The sequence below is a fragment of the Panthera tigris genome, chromosome A2 (genome assembly GCF_018350195.1).
Source record: "Panthera tigris isolate Pti1 chromosome A2, P.tigris_Pti1_mat1.1, whole genome shotgun sequence".
Classification (NCBI taxonomy): Eukaryota; Metazoa; Chordata; class Mammalia; order Carnivora; family Felidae; genus Panthera; species Panthera tigris.
Genome location: NC_056661.1, coordinates 7,920,194 through 7,932,961, shown reverse-complemented (window position 1 = coordinate 7,932,961; position 12,768 = coordinate 7,920,194). Strand labels below are relative to the sequence as shown.

The window sequence follows — 12,768 nt, the reverse complement described above, 5'->3', positions numbered from 1 at the left end:
TGTGCCTGCCAGATAACAAATACCGGTATTTCCTTACCCTGATTATAAAATAGGCTTCCCCTTGATTATAAAATTAATACCTGCTCACTGCTAAAAGTCAGAAAATATCGAAGACTAACAGAACAGAAAATACAGATCTCTCTTAATCCTACCACCGGAGACATCATTAATATTTTGATGGATGAACTGCCTTTTCTAGTAGATCCTCTTTTAGTAGGATCATACAATGCAGAACATTTTGAAATCGGCTCTTCTCACTATAAACATGTTGTCATTTCAATAAATTTAAACGCTCCTCATTGGTTTTCCCCACCTCATTGTTTTTAATTTTTTTTTAATGTTTTATTTTTGAGAGAGAGCGCAAGGGGGAGAGGTGCAGAGAGAGAGAGAGAGAGAGAGAGAGAGAGAATTCAAAGCAGGCTCCAGGCTCTGAGCTGTCAGCACAGAGCCTGACGCCAGGCTCAAACTCAAAGACCGTGAGATCTTGGCCTGAGCCCAAGTCCGACGCTTAACCGACTGAGCCACCCAGGCGCCCTCCCACCTCGTTGTTTTTAATGGCTGCATATTCTTCTACTGTACAGATGAAGCATAATTTAATGATGCTCTAATGTTGGATATTTTTAATAATAGTTCTTCACTATTCTGACCAATACTAGAATGGGCATTTTATGCCTTCATCTGTAGGTTTTTGTCCAAATGTCTCTTTAGGATAAGTACTTTAAAAATTGCAATGGCTGAGTCAAAATGCATGCAGTTATGTTTTTAATAAATATTGTCAGACCACTCTTGGAAAGCTGTATGTGCCAACTCCCACCAACACTAATGAGCTATGAAAGTGCTTTGTCCACACCAGGATGGTCCATCTTTTCATTATTTGCCAAGTAGATTAAAAAAACAAATATTTTAGGGGCGCCTGGGTGGCGCAGTCGTTAAGCGTCCGACTTCAGCCAGGTCACGATCTCGCGGTCTGTGAGTTCGAGCCCCGCATCAGGCTCTGGGGCTGATGGCTCGGAGCCTGGAGCCTGTTTCCGATTCTGTGTCTCCCTCTCTCTCTGTCCCTCCCCTGTTCATGCTCTGTCTCTCTCTGTCCCAAAAATAAATAAAAAACGTTGAAAAAAAAATTAAAAAAAAAATATTTTAGGGGCACCTACCTGTCTCAGTCGGTGGAGCATGTGACTCTTGATCTCCGGGTCATGAGTTTGAGCCCCACATTGGGTGCGGTGCTTACTTAAATAGGTTTAGAGGTGCCTGAGTGGCTCAGTCAGTTGAGCCTCTGACTTCTGATTTGTGCTCAGTTTGTGAGTTTGAGCCCTGCATCAGGTTCTGCGCTGATGGTGCGGAGCCTGCTTGGGATTCTGTCTCTCTCTGCCCTTCTCCTGCTCTTGCCCGCACGAGCTCTTGCTGTCTCTCAAAATAAACAAACATTTAAAATGTTTAAATAAGTAAATAAATAAGTAAACAGATAAATGAATAAAGTGAATAAATAAATAAGTTTAGGGGCACCTGGGTGACTCAGTCGGTTGAGGGCCTGGTCACGACCTCACGGTTTGTCAGTTTGAGTCCCACATCAGGCTCAGTGCTGTCAGCGCAGAGCCTGCTTTAGATCCGCTGTCTCCCTCTCTCTCTCCACCCCTCTCCGCTTACACTCTCTCTCTCTCACAAAAATGAACATTAAAAAAAAAATACATTTTAAAAATAAAAATAAGCGTTTTAACTTGAGCTTCCTGTTATTCTGTGAAAGAGGGAGAACTATCATCCAGCTCAGGATTTTGTGCAGGTGAACTAAAGTAGCAATAATAGGGGCACCTGGCTGGCTCGGTCAGTAGAGCATACGACTCCTGATCTCCAGGTCATGAGTTCAAGCCCCACACTGGGGATAAAGCTGACTTAAAAAAAATAAAATAAAATAAAGTAGCAATAATAATGAAAGTATCAGGCCGTTATCAGGCAGCTGTCATTGTACAACGGACAACAGGTGAAGTGAGGTCTCTGCCTTATTTCCTCGACAGGGTGAGATCACTTCCAGGCCTCAGTTTCCTCATCTGTAAAAGGGAGCCTGTAATAGTATACCTCCAGGACTGCCGGAGAGCCAATAAGAGAACCCTCCTAATGAGTTTAGCACAGGGCGCAGTCCTCTAAAGGCTGGAAGAGGCAGAGCCATTGTGCCGGACCAAGCAGCTTGCAAGTGGCTGATGTCAGCTTTAACTGACGCCGCCCCTTCCCCAGGTCTCCCTTGTCCTATTCAGATTACAAGGCCTTGCTGCTGTGCCCCACTGCCCTTGGTCACCTTTGCCTGAGGAAAGATGAACTCCCCCACCGCGAGGATTTTCAAGAGCCCAGCTGATGGTCACATGCCCACCTCTGCCCTTTGACCCACATCCTCAGACTGTGACAGTGTCCCAACGGAGGAGGCCTTTGGGACATCATGCCTGCACTTGGGGAAACTGAGGTCCAGAGCAAAGAAGTCTCATCGGCCTCCCCCTGCCACCTGGGATTAGTGCTATCGCCTCCTGACCCGCCTCCCGACCCTCAGCCCGACACCCTTTCCCCGACTCTGCCTCCCTTTGAAACACCCTTGGGAAAATGTCTGTGTCTCCTTTGCTTCTTGCACAAGGTTCAGATTCCCTGGAAACTTCTACCTAGTTTTCCAGCTTTGCTTTTTCTCTCTGAGCCCAGGCTGCCCCCCACTCTTCTGGGCCGGGATATCTACATACTGCAAATCTTTAAACCGCAGTGAAGCAGGCAAACCTTTCTACACGCTAAATCCTATATATTCACCCTCCCACTTAAGTTCCAGAACTGCAGTGTCTCATATGATAGACACTGGCCACTTGTGGCTACTTAAGGTAAAGGAAAATGAAAACCCCACCTCGTCAGTTGCACTAGCCACATTTCAAGGGCTGGATAGCCACACGTGGCTAGTGGCTACTGTGTTGGACAGCAGACAGAACATTCCCATCATCGTAGAAAGCTTCACAGCCCTGCTCTAGACTGACGGGGATTTTTGTGATCATTTTATAGATGAGATAACGGAAGGTCAAAGAGATCATGCCCAACGTCACCCAGCCACAGCTGGGATCCAAACGACTCCGATAACTAGAGCTGAATGACAAAGTAAGCAGGTCAACCTTTCCTTAGATCCAAGGAAGCTGTGCATATATACATCTACTGATCCCCCTGTGGTTTAAGCACTTAAGCACTGAGTGTGTATGTGTATCTTAATTTATTACACCCCAGAGGCAGCCAGTATTCTAAACCAAAAGCTTGAATCACAAACACTTCTGCTCTCCATATCTTTAACCACTTGGGGAGTTTTTTGCTCATCAGCATAATGAATGTCAGAAACATTGGTGAAATCAAGGGTTTGTTAATTAGCCTGATAAAGGTTGGAAAATGGGATCCCTTGAGTGGAATTAACAGTATTCAAATATGTGGATTGGTTAAACTATCTGAGTCACTCACACCCCAACCTTGAATGAACACTTTAGCAAAGCAGCTTAAAGCCCAAGCCAGTCCTGCGTGAATTTGGGGGATTCGGCTTGCCTGATACTGACCATAAGGCTTACAGGCTCCAAGCAACACAGAGCCCTGACTTGAAGATATTCAGGTTTGGGGGCACCTGCCTGGCTTAGTCAGTAGAACCTGTGGCTCTTGATCTCAGGGTTGTGAGTTCAAGCCCCACACTGTGTGTAGAGGTTACTTTAAAATCTTTAGGGGCATTTAGGTGGTTGAGTTGGTCTTAGAGATGTGACTCTTGATCCCAGGGTGGTGAGTTCGAGCCCTACTATGGGGGTAGAGATTACATAGAAATATAAAATCTGTATATAAATAAAATCTTAAAAAAAAAAAAGATATTCAGGTTTGTTTTGGATTTTGTTTTAATGCAAGGTGAAGGTTGCAATCCCAAAATGGCCAGGATGCTGGGAATTCATAGAACTTACAGGGTAAGTAAAGTCTCTTGTGGCTGTTTATCAGGTTTAACATCTGCACTGCAGAATTTGACCAGAGACCTTTTATCATGGCCTGGCAGCCCGATGATGGACGCCCTACCAGTCAGCCTCCCCCCCCCCGAGGTTTCCAGGAATGACTGTGAGATTCCAGAAGTGCCCAGAGTTGTGTCAGATATGCTGTGTACAAGAAGTGGGGTTTACCTGGGTCGCCTAGCCTCCAAAGACTGGTCTGAACCTCCACTTTACAACCTGAAGTCCTTGAGCCAGCCAGCACCTGGCCCAGGCCAGGGGGCTGCCTCCCGCCACACTTGCTGGACCCCCATCCAGGTCCTCAGCGCTTGGGGAGGGTCAGGGATGGAGCCTCTCTCTCCCCTTATCCGCGTCCCAGGCAGCCGGTGAGGAGAGGCACGCCTCCCAAAACCAGGGTGGGAAAGGAAGTCACATCAGCCAGGAAGATCAGTGAAATCCTCGGTTTAATTGGAGACGAGATCGAAGGATTGATTATCGATCAACGGACCGACTGATTGATCGTCAGAGGGGACAACACAAGAGCGGCTGAGGGGGCCCTGCGCCCCCCGCTGGGGAGAGGAGCCCTGATTGGGGGTGGGGTTCCATCTCACCAGTCACACCTGGGGACAGGGCAAGGGGCAGGCTCTGCTCAGCCCTCACCCCCCAAGATGACACGACTTCCCATCATACGGCAGCACTGAACCCACCCTTGCGGGGTCTATGGTACAGTTTGTATAATACATTGGGAATGGGGACTCTCTCTCTGGGAGACCCCCACCCCTCCTCCTTCCCCTGGCTGGGTCAGCTGGGGAAGGGCAAGTGTATTTTCCCTTTTTGCCTCTGTAGAATAATTTACAAACCAACCTTACAGTATGTACAAAAAAAAAAAAAAAGAGAGAGAGAGAGAGAGAAGAAAAAAAAAAGAAAGAAAACCCAAAGAAGTCCCACTCCAGTCACTGGCTGGGACAGAAACTACTTTCGCTACAAAAATGAACCCTGTACAGCATCACGGGGGTGGGAGCAGGTGGTACTCCCCACAGGGATGGACAGACAGATGGAAGGCTGGGGCAGCCGGGGGGGCTACAGTACCGTGTGCTCAGAGTGGGGGGTGGGGGGAGGAGAGAGAGGCCCTGCCTTGCCCAGCTGCAGAACTGGGCCAAAGGGCAGAAAGGAGCGGGGGAGAGGGGGTCTTTCCTTCCAAACAGTCCCCCATGGCTTGGAGAAAAATGGCCTTGCATCTGTCTGTCGTATTGCTGCAGGAATAGCTCAGGGGTGTGGTGGGGGGGGGGGGGGGGGAGGGGCATGGCCAGATGGGGACAGAGTAGAAAGGACTTTGGTGCCAGGGTGGGAGAGGGTTGCCCAGAAAGGGGATGTGGGTGTACATTGTTATTGCTTCCTCCTAGGGCAAAGGGTCGTGAAGGAGGTCAGGAGGATGCTGGGGGGGTGCCCAGGATGGGGGCCACTGCGAACCCCTCTCCTATGGCCATGGGAATCATTAAGGCAGAAACAAGAGGAGAAGCAGCTGGAAGGAGGGGTGTGGTTCGGAGCCATCCCCCCCCCACCCCAATGGAGAAAATTCAAACGGAACCCAAAGTGGAAGGGGAAGAGGGTGGCAGGTGGAGGGGCGGGTGGGGGGGGGGGATCAGGCCCTCCTCAAACCTCAGACCCCAGGTTGGTGGTGTGAATGTCCCTCCAATACCCGCCTCTGCTACATCTTAAAGCACGCGGCTCCCCTCTCCAGGTCCCTATCCCTCAGGTTAGTATTGCCAGGTTTGTGCAAAATGAGGCGGGAGACTTCTGGGGGGGTGGGGGGCAGTGCGCCAGAGAGGGGCTGGAGCTGGGGCCTCCCACGGTGGCAGCCCCCCCTGAGTCCCCCGCCCGGAATGGCTATTCCTGGTTGGGTTCCGGAGACCCTCCAAAATTCAGAAGAAAAGCCCCGAAGGGAGGCGTTATGCCTGCTTGGGCCCAGGCCAAGAGCCCTAGGAGGCCGGAAGACTGAGGCTGGGGCCTGGGGCAGGGGGAGGTGGCAGGAGATGGGACACAAGGGGTAGTCGGGAACAGGAGATCTACAGTTGCTGTGTTTCATCCTGTTTTTTTTTTTTTTTTCTTTTTCTAAAAATGTAACAATTAAAATTCCAAAAATAAAATCCCTTCCGGGACCTCCGCCCCTTGTTCCCCAGCCCCCACCTCCAAAAAGAGGCCCCGTGGGTGGGGGTGGGGGAAAAGAGGAAAAAAAGAAAAGAGAAAAAACCCCACTTTTCTGTTTTCTTTTTTCTCTGGAGGCCCAAGAGTCTTTGAGGCAGTGGAGGAGGCGGTCGTGGGGTAATGGTGGTGAAGGGAGCCGGGGAGAGCAGGAGGGTGTCGGGGCCGAGGTTCAGGTAGGGCCTCCAGCTGACCCCCACCCCCCAGGAGCTGGGAGTGGGGGGGGGTCCTCGCCGGACGTTCCTGTGCAGGCACTGCACGCCCTCTTGGCAGCCTGATGCTCTTTTTGGGCCCCCGCCTCGGCCGCCGTGGAGGGGAGGCCCGGGAGGCCCGGGGTGTCCTCTGGAGGGGGCGGGGTCCTCAAGGCGGGCGGAAGGGGGCTCTCGGCAGACAAGGCCAGGGGGCTGCTGCGGCCTACGGCATCCACAGATGCGTCTGGGGACGTGGCCTTGTCCTTGCCCGCAGCCACACTACCGGCGGAGTCTGCTTGCTGCGTGCAGCAAGGTTCCTGTACCTTCACCTCCGTGGGCATATCCTGGCCATCGACCTCCAAGAGTTCCTCAGCTGGGGACGCATCCTGAGCCACGGACAATCCCTGCACCGTAAATGCACCCGGGGCGGTAGACACCTCCTCCTCATCTTCCTCTTCCAGAGTCAGCTCGAACTGGAACTTATCAGGTGGGGGTGGGTGGCCTGGCCCCCTGGGCTCCTCCTCAGGCGGCGGTGATGGGCTCTGCCGAATGGCACTGTAGTACCAGTCTCTGTTGTCCTCTAACGTGTCCAGGATCTCCTGGGCGTCCGGGTGGACCAGGTCAGCCCACGTCTCCCACAGCGGGTGCACGATATAGTCGATGAAACCCACCTGGGAGAGAAGGGACACCGGTGTCAACAGGTGGCCGGCTGTTGCGGATGGTAGGGCCATGCTGTGGGATCTAGTAAAGTCTAAAAGGCGCTGACAGCATTTAACCTAGTAATCGTGCTCCTCCAGATCCAACCCGGAAAAACTCTTGCACAGGGAAGAAAAAAAGAATCACATATGACATGGAAGCAAATACTGGAAACTTCCACACATCTGTCAGTTAGGAATTAGTTGTAAAAAGCCGTGGGGGTGCCTGGTGGCTCAGTTGCTTAAGCGACCAACTCTTGGTTTTGGCTCAGGCCATGACCGTAAGGTTTGTGAGTTCAAGCCCTGCGTCAGGCTCTGTGCTGACAGTGCAGAGCCTGCTTGGGATTCTCTTTCTCTCTTCCTCTCTCTCTGCCTGTCCCCTGCTCATGCTCTCTCTCTTTCTCTCTCCCTCTCTCTCAAAATAAATAAATAAACTTAAAACATTGAAATAAAATGTTTTAAAACATTGTGGTACACCACAGATACTACTAGTGATATTTTCTGCAACAAAGAAAAACTAGAAATAATTCCATGGCAGAGTATTGGCTAATGCTGATACTATCTTCCCTCTTTCTTATGAACAAAATCTTGAGGGCGCCTGGGTGGTTCAGTCGGTTGAGCGTCCAACTTCAGCTCAGGTCACGATCTCACACTCCGTGAATTTGAGCCCAGCATCAGGCTCTGTGCTGACAGCTCGGAGCCTGGAGCCTGCTTCGGATTCTGTGTCTCCCTCTCTCTCTGCCCCTCCCCTGCTCATGCTCTGTCTCTCTCTGTCTCAAAAATAAATAAAAACATTAAAAAAAAAAAGAAGAAGAAGAAGAAAATCTTAATTTTTCTTGGTGGAGGCAATGCTTCCCCAATATAGGTGAAAACTACATTTCCCAGCCTCCTTTGCAAAGAGAGGGTGGCAATGTGACCACATGTAGATAGAAGATCTGGGTTGGGATGGGCATAGGGGGTAGGAGTGCTGCTTCAGCTGGCAGAGACCGTTCCTCCTTACGATGTGGCCAGAATGGCTAGAGTTTCAACAGCATCCGTGACCATGAGAGGCATCTCTAGGGACAAAGGTCCCATGCTTCGGATGATAGAAGAGAAACACTGAAATCTCCTTAGGTGCCTGACTATTTCATGGAGCCAAAGGGAGCTAAATTCTTTCTCTCGACTTTTTTTTTTTTAATTAAAAAATTTTCTTAAATGTTTATTTTTGAGAGGGGTGGGGGAGGGGCAGAGAGCGAGGGGGACAGAGGATCTGAAGCAGGCTCTTGGCTGGCAGCAGAGAGCCGGACGTGGGGCTCGAACCCGTGAACTATGAGGTCATGACCTGAGCCAAAGATGGACGCTTAACCGACTGAACCACCCAGGTGCCTCTGGACTTTTCTTACACGCGAGAGAATAAAAATGGGGTGTCTGGGTGGCTCAGTCATTAAGCATTTGAATTCAGCTCAGGTCATGACTTCACAGTTAGTGAGTTTGAGTCCCACGTTGGGCAAGCAGGAACCCCGCTTTGGGCAAAAACAGGAGCCCCAGGTGAGCCCTGCTTCTCTCTCTCTCTCTCCCTCCTTCTCTCTCTCTCTGCCCCTCATGGGATTCTCTCTCTCTTCTCTGCCCCTCACTCACTTGTACCCTCTCTAAAAAAGAAGAGAGAGAGAACAAAAATGAAGCCTTATCTCGTTTGAGTCACTGTGAATTTGTAACTCCTCAACACCTAAATGGCCATCCACAGGAGAAAAACTATAGACCCCATCGGCTGTCTAGATCTGTGAGAATACTACAGAGTCGTCAAAAGGGATGAGCTAAATCTATACGTAGTAACACAGACACATCTCCAAGTCATTGTTTGGAAGAAAAGGCAAGCTGTATAAAAATGGGTACGTATCGATAAAATTCATATTTTTTTAACAAAGCAAAACCCCTGAACTATTGCTATGAAGTTGCCCGTAAATGTAACTACGTAATAAAACCTATGGAACTGGTTTTCCCAGGCGTTGGAGGATGGGGTGATCTGCATGCTCAAAGGGACATTTGGAAGTATCTAGAGACATTTTTGGTTGTTGTAATTGGAAGGGAAGGGGTGGAGGCCAGGGATGCTGCTCAAAATCCTACAAGGCACGGCCCCCGCAACAGAGAATGACCCGGGCCCAAATGTCAACAGCACCAAGGCTGGGTAACTCGGGTCTGGAAAGGCGTGCACAGTGAGCCGGGAAGAACAGGTCTTGCCAGGGAGGAGACTGGGAGTGGGGAGGGTGAGAAACTTTCACATCCACACTTTACAAACAAGACTGGGTTTCCGTACCTCTTGTCAAGTTAAACAAGCACATGATGACGCGTCATCGCATCTCATTGCAAAATCCCACCAAAAATCAAGGACAAAATCAGCAGCCAGGTTACAGGGATACCGAGAGGCTGGAGCGACATAAGGTCTGTAACCAAGAGCTGGGCAAGTATTATTATGGATGCTAAATGAGAGAGAACTGTTCCACTCACATCTACAAGTTTTGAATCCAGAGGCCTGGTTTTGGTTATTCTGTAGAAGGGAAAATGTTGCAAATTTCCCATCAAGGCAGAAAAGGAAAGAAACACACACACACACACACACACACACACACACACACACACACAGAAAAACTTGACTTTGTGGAGGAGCAGGTCGGGAACTTCTGGGTCTCGGAGCTCCAGGCCAGCATGGGGTGGGGAGGCCCGCTTAACACCGTACCTGAGACTTCTCCACCGAGGCTGTGTGCTTGTCGCACATGGGGCTGATCTCCATGCCCCGCTCACGTTCACGGTCCCCCTGCTGGAAGAACTCGGCCATAATGCGGTCGGTCCACTGGCGGTACAACTCGAGTGGCTTGGTGGGGTTGCTGAGGTCTGCACAGTGCACCATGTTCCGAAGGACCTGCATGAGGTGGGGGACCTTCAGAGGCCATGCCCCCGTCCCAGTCTGGGACCTCACGCTTCCTTACCTCCCCCTTTATTGGGAGAGTGAGGTAGGGGGATGTGGAGAGAGATAGGGGAAATGGGGAGAGGGGAGAGGATGGCAGGGGGAGAGCAAAGAAAGAGATCGTGGGGAGAGGAGAGAAGGAGGTGTTGGCAAAGGCAGAGGAGACAGGACGGGGTGATGGAGGAAGGGAAGAAGTAAGGAGGGATGGTAGATGGGAATTGGGATGGAGAGATGGGAGGGGAGACAGAAAAGAGACAGGAAGAAGGGCAACATGGGAGCTGCAGGCTGAGGGAGGGGGGCAAACGGGACCCAAAGGGGAGAGAGAAAAGGAGAGAGGGTCCGGTCTCCTTGTATGGTGTGCGGGGGGGGGGGGGGGGGGGGGGGGAGCACCTGGATGCGGTCGGAGTAGTTGTCCAGCAGGAGGACCCCCGAGCTGGTCACCTTCTTGGTCTCCACCATGGTCTTCAGGTCTGCCAGGAGGGTCATGTGTTTGGACATGTCCGTGGCCAGCACCTGTGGGTGAGGGGCCACTGAAGCCCTGCCACGGACCGTACTGACCCGAACTACGCCTCTAAAGTTTTCCCTCAGCACAACCCGTTCCCAGTCCCCACAAAGGACGCCTCTCGCGGGGCTTCCTGGCCTGGACTCAGACCCTGCCTCAACCCCAGTGTCAAAGGCGCCCTTTTCCGTTCTGGCCCCGCCCCCGCCCCGCCCACCATGTCGATGACCATCTTGCGCAGGCTCTGCCGCTGGCGCTTGCTGAGGTTCTGGAAGATATCGCAGTTGTCTTCCTGCAGCAGCTTGAAGCCCACGGCCAGGTGGTGGTTCTCCAGCACCGACTCATCGTTGTACATGAGCGCCAGCTCCGAATCTGCGGCCCAGGCCCAGGCAGGCGGTCAGGGGAGGGTGGGGCCGGCAGGGCCGCCTCGAGGGGTGGGGCAGCACAGGCCCCGCCTCCAACCCGGCAGGCCCCGCCCCCGTGGGGGCCACTCACTAGTGTTGATGAGGAACTGGTTGGAGACCCCAGGGTGGTCTACGTCATGAATAGCGGCCGCGAAGAGGGCGGCAAGAATCTCCAGGTCCGTGAACACAGCCTAGGGGCAGAGACGGGGGTGGGAGCGAGGCGGGTTAGAAAGATGGGGGATCTGAGAGGGTGAGAGAGAGATGCGGGTGCCAAAGAAGACGGTCAGGAAGGATCGATGAGGATCGGGAAGGCCAGCGTCAGAGAGACACGGAGGTCAGGAGATGGGCGACGGGCAGTCAGGGAGGGAGACGGGGCTGGGGAGACTCAGGGGCCAGGCAGTGCTCACATCTAGCGCGGGCGTGGCCAGCAGCACGTGGGTGGACTGCAGCACATCGGCCGCGTGCAGGCTGTTGTGGTAGGCCACGTCGGGGTGGTAGTGGTCCTCCAGGGTCAGCATATATGTCACCATGGTGTCCACCGGGATGCGGAATTTCTTCAGCAGGTCACGCTCCTGAGGGTAGGTATGGGGAACGGTGACTCCCGAGAGCTCTCTGCTCTCCGCCCGGCCCCCTTCCGCTCACCCTGCCCCACTCAGCCCGCCCTACCTGAAATATCGTGTACATGATGCAGCTGAGGGAACGGCCTCCGGCGTATTCGGATACGCAGAAGATGTTCAGGCCCCACTTGTTCAGGTTCTCCAGTTCCTGGGTGGAGTAGGAGGCCAGAGGTCAGCAGCCCACAAGACCCAGGGCCCTGCCCCTACCCACGTGGGTCAGAAGTTCCTCTTGGTTGATCGTCACCCCTCTCGACTCTTTCCTAGCAATTCAGAGCTCTGGTCTGAAAGTAGCACTGTCATTGCCCACCGGGTGGGCGCTGTGCTCAACAGCACAGAGTTGACTGTCCACGTCCGACCAGGCCAGAAAATAAAGCAACCACAGCGCCTGTGTACTGAGTGACTTTAAAAAAAAAATTTTTTTTTAATGTTTTATTTATTTTTGAGAGCGAGAGACAGAGTGTGCGTGGGGGAGGGGCAGAGAGAGAGGGAGACACAGAATCTGAAGCTGGCTCCAGGCTCCGAGCTGTCAGCACAGAGCCCGGTGCGGGGCTCCAACCACGGACTGTAAGATCATGGCCTGAGCCGAAGTCTGACGCTTAACCGAGGAGCCACCCAGGCGCCCCCTGAGTGACTATTGTCTCCCAGACATTATGCTAAATGCTTGATCTCATTCGGTTGGTTGGAGAACCAAAGCTCAGAAGTGATGCGACCTACCCAAGCCCTTGCATCTCGCAAGTGGCAACGCTGTGGTGTGAACTCCGTTTGGCTGACCCCAAAAGCACAGTTTGGCTTCGGAGCCAAACAGCTCACCAGCACCAGGGGGAAAGGAACTCGGGCTAATTTTCCATAGCTCCCCAGAATCCGGAACAGTGCCAGCACACCGTAGGTGCTCAGTAAACACCGGGTGACGGACTGGGCACCGGCTAGTGCTGGAGTTCAGGTTACAACAAATGTCAGCTGACTGAGCCAACAAGAGTGCACCGAGTCCGCTGTACAAACCCATGCGGGAGCCCCTTGGCGTTAGGTGTCACGGAGCTGAACCCAGGTCTGGCCTGTAGTGGATGCTGTTGGCGTTCGACCCAGATCCCCTTCACTGACCAGTGCACCTGTCCTCCTGGGTGGGTGCTGGGACTGTTGCTTACAAAGACTCACAGCTGCTCTGTTCTCCAGAAAACTGCTCTTGCCCCTGTGGGAGCTACACGGAGGCGGTAATGCTGTCCACTCTGGGGACCGCCCACAGTGGGGTACAAAAGTCCCGCA

The 12,768-nt window shown here is 52.4% G+C and overlaps 1 protein-coding gene and 1 long non-coding RNA gene across 4 annotated transcripts in view; one reads left to right on the top strand and one right to left on the bottom strand.

Annotated features, from left to right (window-relative positions):
* Window positions 1-5,254: 5,254 nt before the first annotated feature.
* The window catches only part of PDE4A (phosphodiesterase 4A), a 38,443-nt gene continuing 30,929 nt past the window's right edge, over window positions 5,255-12,768 (bottom strand). For all 3 annotated transcript variants that reach the window (XM_042978143.1, XM_042978142.1, XM_042978144.1), the window contains 7 exons: window positions 11,558-11,656; window positions 11,299-11,463; window positions 10,983-11,082; window positions 10,705-10,859; window positions 10,379-10,501; window positions 9,761-9,943; window positions 5,255-7,023 (listed from right to left, as the gene is read on the bottom strand). In XM_042978143.1, the coding sequence (XP_042834077.1) occupies window positions 6,334-7,023; window positions 9,761-9,943; window positions 10,379-10,501; window positions 10,705-10,859; window positions 10,983-11,082; window positions 11,299-11,463; window positions 11,558-11,656 (1,515 nt within the window). In that variant the 3' untranslated portion in view covers window positions 5,255-6,333. The remainder of the gene's footprint in view (window positions 7,024-9,760; window positions 9,944-10,378; window positions 10,502-10,704; window positions 10,860-10,982; window positions 11,083-11,298; window positions 11,464-11,557; window positions 11,657-12,768) is intronic.
* On the top strand, window positions 11,096-11,899 carry LOC122236576. Its single transcript, XR_006214667.1, has 4 exons — window positions 11,096-11,225; window positions 11,390-11,469; window positions 11,583-11,679; window positions 11,773-11,899. It is a non-coding gene; the product is annotated as an uncharacterized LOC122236576 (long non-coding RNA).